General features: G+C 41.8%; 1 protein-coding gene across 1 annotated transcript in view; it reads right to left on the bottom strand.

Moving 5' to 3' along the window:
• The window catches only part of LOC309553062 (uncharacterized protein), a gene marked incomplete at both ends in the record, with an annotated part of 78,451 nt that overhangs the window by 42,840 nt on the left and 15,968 nt on the right, over positions 1 to 19,643 (bottom strand). The window contains 1 exon segment of the mRNA XM_082253960.1: positions 3,488 to 4,025. Coding sequence (XP_082110086.1) covers positions 3,488 to 4,025 — 538 coding nt within the window.

Here is a 19,643-nt window from a genome sequence, read left to right as displayed (position 1 = left end):
TAGTGCAAAAAAAAAAACCTTCTAATTATATATTAAGTTTGGCTAAAAGAGAAAAGATATGGCGCAGACACTCCATAGTGTAGCATTAAACCATAATGAATTTATTTAATAAAAGGTGGGGGGGGGGGGGCAGATGGGCATGTGCATAATGTGGCCAGGAAACCGTCAGTCAAAGTGGACTCCCAGACTTGGCCACAAGCATGGGGACATGGACTGGACCTGGAAAGAAGCGATGGGATGATCACTGTTATGTTCGAGCCTTGAAATAAAGGACATCTAATCCAATCAGGTTTGCATTCGTCTCCATATGTTTACTCGCCATACAGCCATACAACGGTTCACATATCCTCCGACAGATATGTGACACAGATTACATTTTGGTTACAGCTTTCGGTTCACATATCCTCCGACAGATATGTGACACAGATTACATTTTGGTTACAGCTTTCGGTTCACATATCCTCCGACAGATATGTGACACAGATTACATTTTGGTTACAGCTTTTATAAGAATTTCTAACATGTAGCTCTATTGCGAGCGCAAGCCCAAACAAAAGATTACATAATACATTCTTTGTTGATTACTTAAAGGACATATTGGTTCACTCAACCCTTAAGGGAGATGAGCAAAAGGTTAACATGACAATTAAAATGATGGATAATATGAGATTAATGACCGGTTACTGGAATTTTGATAATCTAAGCCAAAGGGACTTTTTATCTTATTTCTAAGAATTTGATAAGATCTTGGCAGAACATTTCACATCATCTGGAAAACAACTACTTTTGACACATTAGTACATTTGCGCAATGACAGTAAGTAACAGACTGAATTCTAAAACTATTATTGAAAAAATATATTTTTAAGGAAAGAGGGAACTCTAGACTATATAATGGATATGGAAAGTGTCAATGCTGATTGTTGAAGGTGTACAATGCCTCGGGAATTAAGCCGTAAGCCAAAGCTCTTCGCCTGACTTCACCTGTGGGCCATGCACAGCTGGGAACATGTTTTGAAGGCTACTATGCCTTTTCTTCAGCCTCTGACATAGAGGCATGATAGACTCAAAACAAGTTCACAACTGTGCATGCACCACAGGTGACGTCTGGCAAAGGAGAACTTCGGCTTACGATTTTTTTCTCGAGGCATTGTACACCTTCCACAATGGCATTACCACTTGTGATCATCACAGCACTGTTTGATATATTATATTAAGATCTATGTTAAAAGTGATCCAATAGAATTCTATTGGTGAACCATTCTATGGGGACACATTATATTGAGGACACATTCCAGTTCTAGTAATCATACATTATTATAGTAATATCATTATATTAGTGATAAAATCCAATTTTTCCTTTCACTAGTAAATCTCGGGATCATTTCTTCATATGTTTCCCCTGAGATTTTTACATCAATTTTCATCTCTTTCTATCTATTTGTAGTTCTATTATTAATTTGTATTTCCTCACAAAATAAAATATTATTTCGAGCGAAAATTGAAGGTTGATTAGATGAAGTACTTCCGAGTGAGAGGGTGGGGACGGCTGTTTCCAATGCCTGCCAAGCACAGTTTTGGCAGCCAGCAGAATGTGAGTCGTCACCACCCTCAGACTGGGAGGAACGCGGTCCAAGCCTAAGTACAGGATAGCTAGAGCCGGATTCGGAGTAGTGATAATACCAGTGGTGTCAGAGATAGTCTCAAATATTTTTCTCCAATAGCTGGTAAGGCTTTTACAGGACCAGAAAATATGGAGCAAGCTTCCTGGTTGGCTTGCTTTGACTGCTACTCTTTTATACTTTTATATATTTTGTATACTTTTACATACTCTTGTTGTTGTTTCTAAAAACTCAATAAAAATTATTGAAAATAAAATATTATTTGAAGCCCTTAAAGAGGAAGTAAACCCTCCTCTACAACTTGTACCTATAGGTAAGCCTATGATAAGGCTTACCTATAGGTACTGTAAATATCTCCTAAACATGTACCGTTTAGGAGATATTTACCTTACATGTCGCCAGTGACGTCACTGGCGCATGCGCTCTGAAGGAACGGCCGATCGTGCCGTTCCTTCAGAGCCCCGTGCTGTGACTGTCGGCTCTAGCGCGCGTGCGCGGGAGTGACGTCACCACGGCTCCGGCCAATCAGATGGCCGGATGCCTCGATCCCGGAAGACGGGCTACTAGACATGTCGCCCGTCATAGAGGTGAGTGAGCGGCATGGCGGGGGCTCGTTCTGAGGTAAGTATTGCATAATGAGCTAATATGCGATGCATATTAGCTCATTATGTCTTTCTTTTGCAGGGTGTAAAAAAAAAAAAAAAAACTCAAACGAGTTTACAACCTCTTTAACAATGCCTTATCTTATTGGCTGAGTATTCCACCTATTGCATCCCTCTTCCCCGTGAAATCACTTGTTTCTGGATGGAGTTTTCACGTCCCCCAATTCCCCCCACATATCTTTATACAACCTTTATATACATATAACCCAGCATGGAGGGGCTCGGTGAAGGTGGTAGTGAAGGCGTGGAGGTGTCGGATCGGGTCACACAGATCATAAAAGGAGATCCGCCCGGCCTCATAATCCAGATATATCCCGACTCTGTTACTGGAGATATTAGTGGGTAAGTGGATCTTTTTACTGTTGTGTATCACTGAATTTTGATTATCATGACTAAACAAACCCCAAGACTTGGTATTACACCCAATCAGTGATGGCAATCCTCTCCTGTCTATACTGGGGTAACACATCCCGGCCGTCCATTGATCTGACCCACCAACATCCACTTCCCAGTAATGTCTCCCTGAGGAGAAACTCTGACTGCTGATCACCTGAGCACAACCCAGAAATCTCTCTGGTGTTTTGGGGCGCTTCTGGTTAATATCTGACCTGGATACAGTTTTCCTGTCATCTGATATATATAACTCATTATGAGCTGTATTTACATCCAGTAATATGTCCTCACCTCCCTGTATATAGATGTATACATTTACCTCTCTTATTATATCAGATAATGTGTGTGATATCCCATCCACATCCAGACCCCCTCCATCATGGAGGAGCTTCTCATGTCTCTCTCTGTCCTCATTATCTCCATCCTCAGTATCACACAAGTCACCTGTGTCTGATTCCTGTAAGACAGTCAGTGGATCCGTCATGTTACACAGCTCCTCAATGTCCGCCATCTTCCTGGACAGCTCCTCCTTCTTTATTTCCAGATCCCGGATGGAGATGGAGATCCGCTCTGCCCGCCCAGAGATTTCCCTCAGGACTTCCTTCTCCAGGTCTTCTAGATGTCTCCTGAGATCTTTAAACAGGGCAGTGACTCTCTCGGTGTCACCAGCTGCTTTTTCTTCTACTTTCCTCCTGTGTTCCTGCAGACTCTGGACTCTTTCCTCCGTCTCCTCTATCTTTGTCAGAAGTTTCTGCAGAACATTCCTCAGTGTCTCCTTCTTCTTCTCAAAAGCTTCATCCATCATCTCCACCTGGTGTCCTCGATGTTCTCCAGCCAAACTGCAGGACACACAGATGCAGGTATCATCCTCAGTGCAGTAATACTCAAGCATCTTCTTATGGACGGAGCATTTCCTGCTCTCCATGGACAAGGTGGGGTCACATAAGATGTGTTCTGTGGACTTTTTGTGGACTCTAAGGTGTTTATCACACAGAGAAACCTCACAGTGTAGACAGGATCTAACAGCAGGTACAGGAGAGTCCACACAATAAGTACAGAAGACCCCGGACTCCTCCAGATCTGGCTGAGCAGACAGGAAATTCTCCACTATGTTACGCAGTGTTATGTTCCTCTGCAGTGCAGACCGATCCTGAAACTTCTCTCTGCATTCAGGACAGGAATATCCTCCAGACCCCTCCTGTGTATCCAGCACACGATCAATACAGACCCGGCAGAAGTTGTGACCACATCTAAGCATTACAGGATCTGTATAAATGTTCAAACAGATGGAACATTCCAGCTCAGCTCTCAGGTCGGCAGACGCCATGGCTGACAGCAGAGAAATGAAACTGAAAGTCTCTGACACTGCGGTAGAATGCAGTTGGGAGGGGTGACCTCCTCCTACGCAAGACGAGGCTGTGCGTGATCAGTAAGGAGGAGTACAAAGCACAGAAGAGGGAGGTGTTTTCCCCTCAGTAGTAAAGATAATAATCCCTCTGAACTTTAGAAGAGAGAGAAAGAGGGAACGATTGTGCTTTTCTATTATTATTATTATTATTATTATTATTGAAAGGAATATAGGTGGTCTCTTAGAGACCTATATGCAATGTCATTTCTATATAAAAGGGACTATTCAGCCCCTTTTCTCTTTATTCTATAAAAAGCATGCTTTCTCTTATAATGATGACTAAAAAAGCTACACGCTGGAAGATCAAGGTTCATCTTAAGATAAAAGTTTCTATAACAAGGCCTGATGGAGGGAGGAGCCTGCTAATGGAGCTGATCCCGACGGCCTGCTGAGTCTCTGAGCCACCGCCCAGAGAGATGTGAGGGAATGCTCTCTCACCTAGCCTCGATGCCTGCCTAGCTGGATCCCGCTGCCCCCCCACCCACCCCGCTACCCGGAGGCCCCGACCCGGTCCTGGTTGCCGACCCCCCCTGAGGCTTGGAGGAGGGAGAACGAGCACCCTGGGTCCCTCCGGGAGACTGGAATCGGCTGTGTATTGGAGAGGTGGCCGCCGAGTGCAGGAGCTGCTGAGAAGCTGGGAGAGCCGGCGTCCAGGATCAGGAGAGAAGGTTTGATTGGAGTGAACACCGTCGAGGGGCCAGTGCTGGAGGGATCCAGTCTGGAGAGACCCAGCAACATTGGATATCGTAATCATCCCCACCATACCACTATACAAGGGACGCCACAGATTAGCCGAAGGGGACTGGTGAGAGGGGAAACCCCCCAGAATTTTCATATGAACGATATCAAAACAGTCTTTCTTAAAAATACTATCATCATTTTGGAGTGTATAAATTAAGAGCTAATGTGACTGTGATGGAAAAATGGTGTGGGACCCTGCTTGCTTGAGTGCGAGAGAAACCCCCAGAGAGGTTGTACGTTTATTTTTTAACATCAGCTCTTCTTAAAAAGCACTGTCTTATTATCATCTATGAGTATGTAGCTTAATAGAACAGAGGGACTAATCTGAAAAAAGTGCGGGACTATGCTTATTTAAGCGAGAGGGGAAATCCCCTAGAACCCCCCTGCGTTGGATCATAAAATCAACCTTCCTTGAAGCACTGTTAAATTATCACCCAGGAGTATATAGCTTAAAGAGTCAATGAGACTGTTGAGAAAAAATGTGCGGGACTCTGTTTACCAAAGTATGAGGGGAAACCCCTATAGAATTGCACTACATTTGATCTCATTCCTAGTCCTTCGTGAAAGTATCAGTATATTTTCATCTATGAGTTTATAGGTTAATGAGTCAGAGGGATGGTTCTGAAAATTGTGCGGGACGCTGCTTACTTATGGTAGAGGGGAAACCCCCCAGGATTCTATTCCACATGATCTCAATATCAGCCCTCCTTGAAAGTACTGCTGGATTATCTTTCATGAGTGTATAGCTTAAGAATTGTCGGGACTGTTTGGAAAAAATGTGTGGGACTCTGCTTACTTATATAACTTAAGAGCTAATGTGACTGTGATGGAAAAGTGGTGTGGGACCCTGCTTGCTTGAGTGCGAGGGAAACCCCCCAGAGAGGTTGTACGTTTATTTCTCAACATTAGCTCTTCTTAAAAAGCACTGTCTTATTATCATCTATGAGCATGCAGTTTAATAGAACAGAGGGACTTATCTGAAAATAGTGCGGGACTATGCTTATTTAAGCGAGAGGGGAAATCCCCTAGAACCCCCCTGCGTTGGATCCTAAAATCAGCCTTCCTTGAAGCACTGTTAAATTATCACCCAGGAGTATATAGCCTAAGAGTCAACGAGACTGTTGAGAAAAAATGTGCGGGAATCTGTTTACCAAAGTATGAGGGGAAACCCCTATAGAATTGCACTACACCTGATCTCATTCCCAGACCTTTGTGAAAGCATCTGTATATTTTCATCTATGAGTTTACAGTTTAATGATTCAGGGGGATGGTTCTGAAAATTGTGCGGGACACTGCTTACTTATGGTAGAGGGGAAACCCCCCGGGACTTATTGCACAGGATTTCAATATCAGCCCTCCTTGGAAGTACTGCTAGATTATCTTTCATGAGTGTATAGCTTAAGAATTGTCGGGACTGTTTGGAAAAAATGTGTGGGACTCTGCTTACTTAGGGAGGGGGGAAACCCCCTAGAATCCTCCTTCATTGGATATAATATACCGGCCCTCTCTGAAAGCAAAGACATATTGTCATCTATGAGTATAAGGCTTAAGAGAAGGTGGGTTTGTGTTGAAAAGGTTCGGGACTCTGCCTGTTTGAATGAGAGGGGAAACCCCCCAGAATTCCTATATGACCAATCTCAAATACTAGCTTTCTTAGAAAGCACTGCTACAGTATTTATTTACGAGTGTATGCTTAGGAGCCAGTTGAACGGCCCTGGAAAAAGTGCGAGACTCTACTCACTTGGGTGAGTGCGGAGGCCCCTCAGATCTTGATTGCGCGCATTGAGAGATGTGCGGGAGTCTGAGTGCTTGAGTGAGAGGGGAAACCACCAGGGTTTTCATACGTTTGATTTCAACAAACTGCTTCCCCTGGTAGCACAGCTATATTATCATGCGTGAGTCTATAGCTTAAGAACTAGGGAGACCGTCGTGCAAAAAGTGTGGGACCTCTCTTACCTGAATCACTGAATGATATATATGATATTTAGTTCATACTGAGACATAAGAGGAAGCTACACTGAGGGCTTATTCCCCAGAGCCGAATCCACAATGAGAGGTAAACCGGCAAAGGAAGTGGCAGGGAAACCTCCAAAAACTACAGCAAGCCCAGGAACAATTAAAAAATACATGACACCTGAGGGAAAAGATCAAAACACACAGCAAGAGGATCAACCGGTTGTTAGACCCAAACAAAATACAGAGGGAACCAAGAAAATTAAGAATCAAAAGCATATAGGAGTAAGTGGAGAAGAAAGCCTACAAGTGTCAAGAGAAAGCAGTATAACAATAGAGGATGGAGACATGAATAGAGAAGAGAAATTTAATGAAAAAGATTATCCACCATCAAAATCAGAAATGCGGGAAATGTTTGCCAGCCTTGAAAGATCCATCAAAGCCGAGATGGCTACCTTACACGCCGACTTTGGGCATATTCTGGGCAGAGTAGAAGAAATAGAAGAGAAGGTGGAGTCCCAAGGAAAAGAACTAAAAAATCTAAAAGAACAAATGAGAAAAATGAAAATGGAGCAGAGAAATATGTTATACAAAATCGAAGATCAGGAGAATAGAAATCGTAGAAAAAATCTGAGAATAAGAGGATTACCAGAGAAAGGGCCAACAGAAAAATTAGAAGAAACCCTGGAGAAGTTATTTAACCCTCTGCTGGGAAAGGCGACCACAGATAAAATTGAGTTTGAGAGAATTCATAGGTTGCGTAAACCAACCAATCTACCAAAAGAGAAAACAAGAGATGTGATTGCAAGATTCCATAAATACGAGACAAGGGCCCAGATCTGGGAGAAAATGAGAAGTAGACCGGAATTAAAATATGACGGGGAGGACATTCAGATTTTCCCAGACCTGGCAAAAGAGACAATTAACAGAAAACGCATTCTTAGACCAATGGTAGAAATATTAAAGAAAAAAGATATACAATACTTTTGGAACTTCCCTGCAGGCTTAGGAGTGAGAAGAGATGGGAGGACAGTACTACTTAGATACCCAGAGGAAACCAAAGACTTTTGTGAAGCAGTAAAAATCCCACTCATAGATATTCCAGGCTGGACAGACCAGGAGTGCCCAGAGGAAGAAGTTGATGAAGGAGAATTGAATCAGTGGAAACAGAAGAAAAAGATGAAAACAAAAGGATGAAAAGGGACTGGGGGGACCGGGGGGATTGGGGGAGGGGGGGAGGGCTGGCGGAAGAAGGGGAGGAGGAGCAAGTAAGAATAAAAAACAGGTGGCCCTATGGAGATCAGCGGGCCGTCACCATTAGACCCTACGGTAGGGAAGATGGGAGGGAACGGTGACCATTAGCAGAGCTCGACCTCGGCCACAAGTCGATTGGAAAGGGAGGAAGGAGAATCGACAACCCTGATGGAGGGACCGGGAATAGTTGGGGGAGGGGAGGGTAGGGGTGGGAAGAGGAAAGGGGAAGAAAGAGGGAAAAAGAAGTCAATAGATCAAAACGTCTCCTATAAGAAAATACAAGAATTAAGAGAACCCAAAAGACAAGAAAAATCAGAGGGATTAATGCCATCTCTTAGGGATCCCTGGTGTTGGTTGAACAGTTTTTATGGCCACCTTAGAGTTGAAGAGATGATAGAGAAAGACAGTAATGAAGATTAAGAAACAATGGTTATAGTTAACATATTATCTTACAATGTCCGAGGTTTAAACTCTCCAGAAAAAAGGAAAAAAATTTTAAAAGAAATTAGTTATTCGAAGGCAGATCTGACATTCTTACAGGAGACTCATTTATCTCATGCAACTAATATTAGATTATATTCTAAGAGCCATCCTACCTGGTATTACGCGGACTCACCCGGGAGGAAGTCCAAGGGAGTAGCCATTGGCATCTCTAGGGACCTTGGATTTGCTCTCGAGTCGAGAATGGTAGACCCAGAGGGAAGATACCTCTTTCTAAGAGGAAAAATAGGAGATGAAGATTTGACCCTAGTAAATATATATAGCCCTAATGAGAGACAAGTAGACTTCCTAGGTAAAGTACTGGGAAAATTAATGGAGTTTAAAAAAGGAGGAGTCATACTGGCAGGGGACCTCAATCTCTGCCTCGACCCTAAAGTAGATACCACATCAAAAACCCTACGGATAAATAAAGTACAGGCAAAGAAAATAAAGGAAAAATTATTTACAAATCAACTGGCAGATATTTGGAGAATTCTCCATCCGAAAGATAGAGATTATACATGTTACTCAAGTGTACATGGAACATACTCAAGATTGGATTATATACTAATCGAACATAGGTGGATCGAAAGGGTAAGCGAGGCTGAGATTGGGGTCAAGACTTGGTCGGACCATACCCCCATTATGGTAAAAATAAAAATGGCGAAAGAGCGGCCTAGGATGGATGCTTGGAAAATAAATGAGGAGATTTTTGGAGATAAAAAGTGGGAAAAAGAAATAGTGAAAGAGTTGGAATTCTATTTTCAAATAAACGATACAAAAGATGCACCAAAAGACATGGTATGGGAAGCTCATAAGGCTTATATGAGGGGCATATTTATCTCAAAGGGGACCCAAAGGAAAAAAGAAAGAATAAAAGATAAGATTAGGCTAATGACAGAAGTACATCAATTAGAGCAAAAACATAAAAATACACAAGATATATTAATAAATAATTTACTTGAGGTGAAGAGAGAAGAATTGAAAGATCTACTAGAACAGGAAATAAAGCAGGAAATGAAAAGATGCATAAAAGAAAAATACATTGAAAGTAATAAGGTTGGGAAAAACCTAGCAAAAATCCTGAAAAAGAAGAAAGGAAAAAATTTTGTAGATAAAATTAAAAATAAAAATGGGGAAATAATTCAAACAACGACAGGAATAGCCAAAGAATTCCAAAACTACTACGCAAATCTGTATGCAGTAAAGAAAGGTGAGATACAGGGGAATGAAACAGAAAGGAGGGAGAAAATCAAAAAATACCTTGTAGACGCAGGATTGACAAAGATAGATGAGGAAAAGTTAACATTCCTAGAAAGACCAATCTCAGAACAAGAAATAGAGAGAGCTATTAAAGAAATGAGTCTAGGTAAAAGCCCAGGACCGGATGGGTTTACCATAGGTTATTATAAAAAATTTAAGGACATTTTAATCCCAAGATTTAAAGAATATATAAACGGAATAGGGACTCAGTACGAGATGAGTAGAGAGGCCCTGTCAGCATCAATCACAGTTATACGGAAAGAGGGAAAAGACCCGGTACTATGTTCTAGTTTTAGACCCATCTCCCTACTTAATGTTGATACTAAATTATTCACAAAAATTTTGGCCACTAGAATGAAGAACCTAATGGGGGAGTGGATACACAATGATCAAGTAGGATTCATCCCGGGGAGACAGGGACGGGACAATGGGATAAAAACTATACTGTTGATAGACCATATGGTAAAAAGCAGAGCTCCCAGTCTACTTCTGTCAATAGATGCGGAAAAAGCATTTGACAGGGTAGACTGGGAGTTCATGATAAACACCCTAGTGGAGTTGGGAATAAAACCTAGAATGTTAGCCTGGATCAAAACTTTGTATAATCAACCAACTGCAAAGGTAAAGGTCAATGGAACTTTGTCAGACTCGTTTAAAATGCTCAATGGAACAAGACAAGGATGTCCCTTGTCTCCGATGTTATTTGTCTTATCTTTGGAATCACTACTGGCAACTATTAGAAATAGTGTGGACATCGGGGGCATAAAGGTGGGACAAGTGGAGCATAAGGTATCTGCCTTTGCAGATGATATCCTGCTCTACATAAGTAATCCGAGGATTACTTTGCCCAACATAATTAAAATAATGAAACAATATGGAGAACTATCCAATTTAAAAATTAATCAAAAAAAATCAGAAATATTAAATATTAATATCCCTAAACAAGAAGAGGAGATGTTAAAAAAAGAATTTCAGTTTAACTGGAGAAAAGATGAGATTAAATACTTAGGGATAAAATTAACCCCAACTCCAGAAAAACTCTACAAAACAAATTTTCTAGAACTTCTGAATGAAGTAAGATCAGAATTAAATAGATTATCTCCGAGAATTTTTTCCTGGATAGGGAGAATAAATACGATAAAAATGATAATCCTGCCAAAAATTATATATAAATTCCAGATGATTCCGATTTCATTACCTCAAGTATTTTTTAAAACACTGAAAAGATTAATATCCCGCTTTATTTGGAAATACAAAAAGCCAAGGGTAAAGTACACTACACTATGTAAAGGTAAGGGACAAGGGGGACTAGCCCTACCCGACTTTAAAAATTATTATTTTGCAGCAATACTCACAAGGGTGATAGAATGGACAAAAAAAAATAATGATAGAAATTGGGTGGTAATAGAAAGCACGATGAGTGGTACACACCTAGCAAAAGTTATATGGATACCTGAGAGGTTTAGAAATCTGGACACTAACACGCATATAATCACAAGACATGCTATTAAGGTTTGGGATAATATACATAAAAAAGAAAATTGGAAACACAATTCACCACTGATCCCGTTACAGGGCACAAAATTTTTTGCACCAGGGGAAGAGAAGGAATTGGGTAAATGGATAGAAGAAGGAGAAGCACAATTAGGGGATATAGTAGAGAAGGGGAAAATTATAACCTTGGCGGAGCTGAAACAAAGGAAAGAAAACTGGAAGATAAATGAGTGGAGGTATATCCAACTAAAGCACTTCACATTGTCACTACCGCAGCCATTGAGAGATAAAAACGACCTCCGCCCTCTTGAGCAATTATGTCTTAAAGATAAGATAATAAACAATATTTCGAATGTGTATAAAATACTATTAACAATAACAAAAGAGAGAGGAATAACATTAAAAGAAAAATGGGAAAGAGACCTCGGCCCGTGTAGTAACAACAAACAGTGGGATAAGAGCCTTCAATTAGTACATAAATCCGCGATAGACACCAACACGGAGGAGATGAACTATAAACTGATCACAAGGTGGTACAACACTCCTGATAAGATGGGAAGAATTCAGGTAGAGAGTTCAAGACTTTGCTGGAGGGGATGTCAGATGGTAGGGACTATAGCCCATATATGGTGGGAGTGCCCAAAAATTAAAGTATTCTGGAGTGAAGTTATAGAATTAATAAGTAAAATTACTAAAATAGATATTCCCTTGGATCCTTGGAAATGCATGTTTCATGGAACCCATATGTCAGTGAAACAATATAAAAAAACATTACTCCCTCACTTATTAAACTCAGCTAAGAGCTTGATTCCCTTTAATTGGCAAAAAGAAGAGGCCCCCTCCAGGAAAGAATGGCTGTTAAAAGTAGAGAAAATAAGAAAGTTGGAGCAGCTGAGGACCTGGGAGGAGGAAGAACAGGGGAATGAAGAGGAGATTTGGGATGAGTGGCAAGAGTTTAAGGACACAAGGGAATACAGAGAAATAATAGGAGTCGAATGATAAGAAGAGACGGGGGGGGGGGGGAGGGATAAGGAAGGGAGGGGGGGAAAAAAAAAAAAGGGATAAAAGGTAATATGTGTAAAATGTATATGAAAAAATTCTCCAGCGATTGGAGTGTTGTAAATAATTTTTTACCTGGAAAATTTAATAAAGAAATATAAAAACAAATGAGCTTAACAAGTATAGACAGTTTATCTATTTTAGGTACATTGTTCTGCCCTGTAATACACAGCTGTAATCATTTTAGGTTATTTTATATATAAAGTTATCCAGTATTATAGAGTCTTTGATATATCTCAGGGAGAAATAATGGCTTTCCTTGTTTAACCATTTTCCTTGCAGGCCACCTAATGAATCTTCAAATAATGAAAGAACATATGCAAATATGAGAGAAAGGGAAATTGCTGCAGTTACCTCAACATATTAAAGACCTGAAACGCTGGCTTATTTTGTAACCACAAATATTTACATTTTCAGCTGTGCATCTTGTCCAAACTGTAAAAGAATAGCCTAGCATTATTAGAATATAAAATATGTATCCAGAACTGAGTTAGCACCTTCATAACTTTGTATTTTGTTTGGAAATCAGGCACAGTTTTAAAACAAAAAAAAAAAAAAAAGTTTCTATAACACGTAGCTCTATTTTTACATAAGATTCAAAGTACATCTTTAAGTATGATTACACTCATGATGACTTAAGCATAATTTTCAAACTTTGTACTAATCAATAAAATATGAGTTTTTGCTGTTTCCTAATATGGGAATCCAATGTAACCTCCTCCTCTTTTTCAAAAGCCCTATAGACTCTGTTTTTTCAATAAACTTCCGAGAAGTGATTCACCCACCAAACTGTCTGAGTGTTGTGTATTGTGGGGAATCATCTCTCCCAGGCCTGTTTTTATGCAGAACTGACTGACTGAATAATTGGCCAGAGGCTATAAAGGGAAGGGTCAAACGAACCACAAACAGTTTTGGGGGCTCGTCCGGGATTGGAGGGTCAACTCTCGGCCGCCTGGTGAGTAAAGACACTTTTGATTTGTCTGTCTGTCCAGAGGTCCGAGACTCTGACCACAATTCCAATCCTTGAACCTAGAATACCCTCCGGGAGCATATCAGGAAATAAGCGTCTCAGGGAGACATTGTAACCTTCTCAAAGGACAGAATTTTTTTTAAAGTGGTTTCAGGGAAACCTGGGGGTCTTCGGGGAAGACCCGTTCTTCAGCGAAGAACAAATAAATGTCAGTCAATTCTGTGTAAAATCTTCTTTTGCTTATATCTTCCTATCGCATAGAGTTATAAGGATTAAAGTATAAGATCATTTGTTTGTGTGACCCAGAGGTTTTAATTGGTAAGTGTGTATAAACCGGTTGGTCACTTATTACTTCACTGTATGTCAACTAAGCAAACCACATTTGGAGATCAATAAGATATGGGCAAGCCCGAGTATGAACGTGGTCCAGGCCCATTTTGTCTAGAGACAAGGTTAATGCCGGTATTGTATCAGACTTAAAACCAGTCAAAGGACAGAGTGGGAGGCACTAGTGAAGACGGTCATACTGCATTGAAGCACCATATTACTGGTTTGACATATATTGAAGCTGTGTAATGTAATTGTATATGACTTGTATAAATTGCACCTGCGGACTGAAAATACAACAGACCGGACCTGACAGCGACAGTCAGATTATTACTGTAAAATTGACTGACCGATTGTAACCCATGTGACTCAGATCTTTTTCTTTCGTTTGTTTCTTTTTCTGTCGCATAGAAGTGTTAAGAATTAATGTATATTGTTTTGTGAAATATACTGAAGGTTTAAGAGACATTAGGAGACAGGTAAATCACCAGAAAGAGAGTTTTGTAGTCCGTCCGATTTTTAGTAAAGAGACTATCTAGGTCAGTGGTTCTCAAATCCGGTCCTCGGGACCCACCAACAGGCCAGGTTTGCAAGATAACTAAATTACATCACAGGTGATCTCATTTGCTTCTCAGTGATTGCAGTATTCTAGTCTGCATCCCCCAAGGTAATACTTAAAATCTGGCCTGTTAGTGGGTCCCGAGGACCGGATTTGAGAACCACTGATCTAGGTGACAGAAAGGTTTTCCCATATTTCTTGGGAGACCTGCAATAAAATATGAAGTACATGGAAAAGGCGGGGAGAATTGGTTTATTAATGCCCTGTATTGGTATAATAGAATAGGAAAAAGATGCGGATGACTGTTTTTATCTGCCTAAAGAAAAACAACCTGTCAGCACCCATTTCCAAGGGCTTTATCAGAAAGACGGAGCAAAGGGTAGGAAATTTCTACATAAGTCCCCTGGATGTAGGATGATTATATGCCCCCCTTAAGAGGAGGATGGAGTCAGGCCTATACTAAACAGACTTTTGGCCGAAGGTATATTTAAAGAAAAGTTTTCACCTCACAATAGCCCGTTCCTTGCTGCAGATATAGTTCTTATCGCGGTCACTTGACACCAGTATCTCACAGTATCTGTAAACCTTGAACCCTGATACATTCCTAGGGAGGGAGTCACACTTTGCACAGAGCTAGTATGTGCACTATGGGTCTCAGCATTCCCACACATGTACAATTTTTTTTTTTTTTTTTTTATATATAGAATTTTTTGAAGTTTTGCCATTTATACATTTGTGCTTATCTCGTAAGATAGGGAGAATAATAGCAATGAACAAACACACTGTTTTATTAGGCAAAACATAGATTGCCATTAACGGCAAGGATACTTTGAGTGATATTTTAGGGGTATCCTCTATTGAAGGAGGGGAACCTCTGGTCAAGATTTTTCATAGATTGGCACAAGGCCAAAAGTTTTTTGTAAGATTGGCACCGAGCCAAAAAAAGTTTTTAGTTTTATATCTGATTGTAGCATGCAAGTGGTATCTGATGTGCCATCTCTACTGACAGCCATACCATCCGATGCTACCCACTTTATAGTGATTGGTTTAACCACTTAAGCCCCAGAAGATTTTACCCCCTTCCTGACCAGGGGGTTTTTTGCAATTTTTTACTGTGTGACTTTAACGGACAATTACGCGGTAGTGCGACGCTGTACCTAAACTAATTTAACGTTCTTTTTTTCCCATAAACAGAGCTTTCTTTTGGTGGTATTTGATCACCTGTGCGATTTTTTGATCATGAGCTATAAACAAAAAAAGAGCGTCAATTTTGCAAAAATAACAATATTTTTCACATTTTTTTATATGAAATTCCCCCCCAAAAAAAAGTAAAAATCAAAATTTTTTAACATTTTCGGCCAATTTGTTTTATGCTACATATGTTTGGTAAAAAAAATTGCAAAAAGCGTATTTTGATTGGTTTGCGCAAAAGTTATATTTACTAACAAAGGGAAAGATCTTTGTCATTTTTGTTGTTTTTTTTTAACGCGTAATGGCGGCGATCTGCGATTTTTTTTGCGGGACTGCGACATTGCGGCGGACAGATCGGACCCTTGACTGACATTTTTGACACTTTTTGGGTTACCAGTGACATTTCTACAGTAATCAGTGCTATAAGTATGCACTGTTACTGCAAAATTCCAAAAAAAATGTAAAAATCAAAATGTTTTTAAACATTTTTGGCCAATTTGTTTTCTGCTACATATGTTTGGTAAAAAAAATCGCAAAAAGTGTATTTTGATTGGTTTGCGCAAAAGTTATTGCGTTTACTAACTAAGGGAAAGATTTCTGTCATTTTTGGTGTTTTTTTTTAACTGGTAATGGCGGAGATCTGCGATTTTTTTTGCGGTACTGCGACATTGCGGCGGACAGATCGGACCCTTGACTGACATTTTTGACACTTTTGGGGTTACCAGTAACATTACTGTAGTAATCAGTGCTATACATATGCACTGTTACTGCAAAATGACACTGGCAGGGAAAGGGTTAACTTTATTGGGGAAGGAGGGGTTAAGTGTGTCCCTAGGGGCATGCTTCTTACTGTGATTGGACATGGCTACTGGTGTAGGAACAGTGATCAACGGTCCTACATAGTAGAACCGTATGATCACCATTCCTACACAGGGGAGAATGACAGGCGGCTTGTTTACATCAGCCGCCTGCCTTTCTCCCTTCACGGCGGACGATCGTGATTCACCCACCAAACTGTCTGAGTGTTGTGTATTGTGGGGAATCATCTCTCCCAGGCCTGTTTTTATGCAGAACTGACTGAATAATTGGCCAGAGGCTATAAAGGGAAGAGTCAAGCGGACCACCAACAATTATTATACAGGGTTTTTATAGCGCCAACAGTTTGCGCAGCACTTAACAAAATGAAGGCAGACATTACAGTTACAATACATTTTGGTACAAAAGGATTTAGAGAACCCGCTCGCTCGTTAGAGCTTACAATCTAAGAGGGAGGGTCAATTGATACAAAAGGTAATAGCTATGGGGGATGAGCTGATGGAGAAAGTGAAATATTGTATTAGTTAGAAGCCAGATAGGCTTCTTTAACCACTTACAGACCGCCCACCGCAGTTTTACTGACGTTAAATACGGGGGTTATGGCAGATAGCTCCCATAACCCCAGTATTTTTTTTTTAAACAGCGGGCAGTCCGCTTTAACATAAAAGTAGTCCCAGCAGATCACTTTTATGGGCGGTGGGAGAGGTGCCCCCCTCCTGCTGTTTCCCGGTCATTTTCCCCGCTTACCAGAGCCGTCGGTAGCTGATTGATCCGGTCTGATGGAGTCCTAGGCAGGAAGTTGACTGAGGGCAAGCTGGCCCCCACTCCACTCTTTGGCCTTGGAGGACGGGAGCGACATCATACATCACTTCTTCCCAACGGCCTTAAAAGGACAATTTTCTTTCCTGCAGAAAAAAAATTACTTTTGTCTTTTTTTGCTTTTAAGTGTAGATGTGAAAGCTGAGGTCTTTTTGAATACTCACCCAGGTGATGCCTTCAACCAGGATAGGAAGATTATTGGCTACTCTGAGGGACAACCAGCAGGAATCCAATTGCTTCTGTACCCCCCAAACCGCTGTTCCTTAAAAGTTATATTCCATGACAGTGACCTCTAACCCTGTGTCAGTCAAGCATGGAACTTCTTGCCGGTTAACCAGGGCAGATACCATTAGGCTGGGTATGGCCATGGCTTAATGCCTGCTGGGACTTTAAAGTGCCGGTCCCAGGGTTTTTCCTTCTGCATTGGGAACCATTAATTTAATGTCAGCCTGGACACAGTTCTTGGAATATGTCCATAACGGCCGCGTCGCCAGCATTTCTTGTCCTCTTTGGGATCCCTGCATGAGAGGTTCTCACCCCTTTAGAGTGGGGAGAGTCCTTTTTGGTGGAGGCTCTTTCCTGCTTTAAGGCTGCTGCATCCTGAGCCACCTTCCTTAGTGCAGGTCTCCTCCTTGAGATAAACAGGTACTGTACATACTTATTGGTAACTGGTACAGTTGCATCTGATTCTTCTCATTCCGTGCGACCATGTCCACCACCACATTGTGGAAGATAGTGCTAGGTTGCACTTAAACCCATTCATGCAAGACTCTCCGGATTGGGCTTAATACCGTGTCCATACCCTCCCTCTAGTGTGTGCAACTAGAAGTGTAGTGCAGGAAAAAGCACTGTTGGCTCTGGGTTAGACCCGAGTCATTAAATTGGGTTAGGGTTATTCAAGGCCAGGGCTGGATGACTCATCCTGGCAGCTCTCTGTTGCCTCCCCCTGGTATCTGGAAAGTTGGAGAACCTTCTAGAACTAGTGGGTGGAGGTGAGGAGGAGCTGCCTTGAAAATGTATGGGCTCTCAACCAATCCCCAGGAGTGGGCCTGGCAGGGAACTGGGATACCCCATAAATAGACAAGGGCCATGCCAGCAGGGGAGTCGGGTGGAAGATGGAGAGACAGTGATTTGAAGAGGCTGTTGGTGGCCCTTGAGGGACCCCTGCCAGGGATTTACCTCAGACTGGAAGCACAGGAAAGCTGGCTTGGAAGGATCTTTTCACAGGAAGCAGTGGATTTGTGCCAAAGAGGCAGCAGGAAGGAGCGAGCAGAGACAGTGAGTAGATCAGCACGATGCAGGGACAAGACAAGGGGAGAGATTGTCATCTGTAACAGTACTTTCATGAAGGTTGTGGTGTGCCAAGTCTTCATCTAACCTTGCCCTGGGAGATCTCCATGTGTGTGTGTGTGTGCCAGTCAGGCAGCACTGGGGCAGAGAGTCAGTTGGGAGGACAGTGAGGAAGAGCAACCAGGCGTGGCTGGTGGCAGCCAGGTGGGCTAGCATTCTGCAGGCAAGTGGAGCTGGGATCAGTCGCCACAGGGAAGCAGGAGAGCTTTTATGCTGTTTACTTCACTACTTTGTCAAGAGACTGAGAGTTCCTGTCTGTAATGGGCCTTTGCTGAACTAGAAATATACTGCTAGTTCCACCAGGAGTGAGCAGCAGGTGCTGTACAAAAGAACCAAGTTTGTGCAGGAAGAAGGAAGAAGATCTTTTATTTCTGCATTTGAACATTTTCAAGTTGGGCATCCCATAATTCCCCAACCCCAACCAAGTTATCATCCCCTAATAAAAAAGAACAAAATAAGCCAAGGACTGATGCCCACTAGTGACCTATGCTGTGAACTTGTCATCTGGACTATGCGAGGAATGCAGGGAGGAATCCCAGCCGGCTGGAGGAAGTTCAGGGGTTAGTGGCATGCAGGCCCACAGCCTGTTAGGTGTCTACCACTACTCCTGTGGGAGAGGCCAGATAATCACAGTGGTTTAGAAGGGAGGAAGAGCCACGGCCGGAGGTGAGAGATTCAAGCCCAGCTTAAAATGTCCCTGTGGAGAAGCTGGCTGCTGAAGTCCACCCTGTCAGCCCAGCCAGCCAAAAAAGCATTGCCCACCAAAAAGAACCCGCCCATGTTGAGGGCATGTGGCTGATAGATCAGGAGGGAAGGGGTGCTCGATCGCCCCCCCCCCCTCCCTGTTTCCTTGCCTGCCAGGCTGAATGCTCAGATGTGGGTCTGGTAAGGTATGTCATTTTGTTTTTTTCGTTACGTATGTCAGTTTTGCTGCAGCGGGTTCTATACATGCTACAGATGCGCCACTTTACAGACAGACTAAGGAGACCCCCCCAGGCACTATATTTAAAGGAATTTTTCATTTTTATTGCATTACTTTAAGCATCATGAAAATCACTGCTCTTTTAAAAAAAATGTTTGCATTGATTAATGTCCCACAGGGTAGTACCCGGGCCCCCATACCCTTTTCTATGGCCTATAACTTGCATATAAGCCTTAAACATTTGAACTTTTGATTTTTCAAGTTCGGGTCCCATAGACTTCAATATGATTTTCGGTTCAGGTCCAAACTTTTTCCATGTTTGGTAGTTCTGGTGCAAACTGAATCGGGGGGTGTTCAGCCC

Source organism: Pelophylax lessonae (assembly GCF_965119305.1).
Source record: "Pelophylax lessonae genome assembly, chromosome: 4".
Classification (NCBI taxonomy): domain Eukaryota; kingdom Metazoa; phylum Chordata; class Amphibia; order Anura; family Ranidae; genus Pelophylax; species Pelophylax lessonae.
Note: the sequence above shows the minus strand (reverse complement) of the source record. Positions and strands in the feature narration are given on the sequence as shown.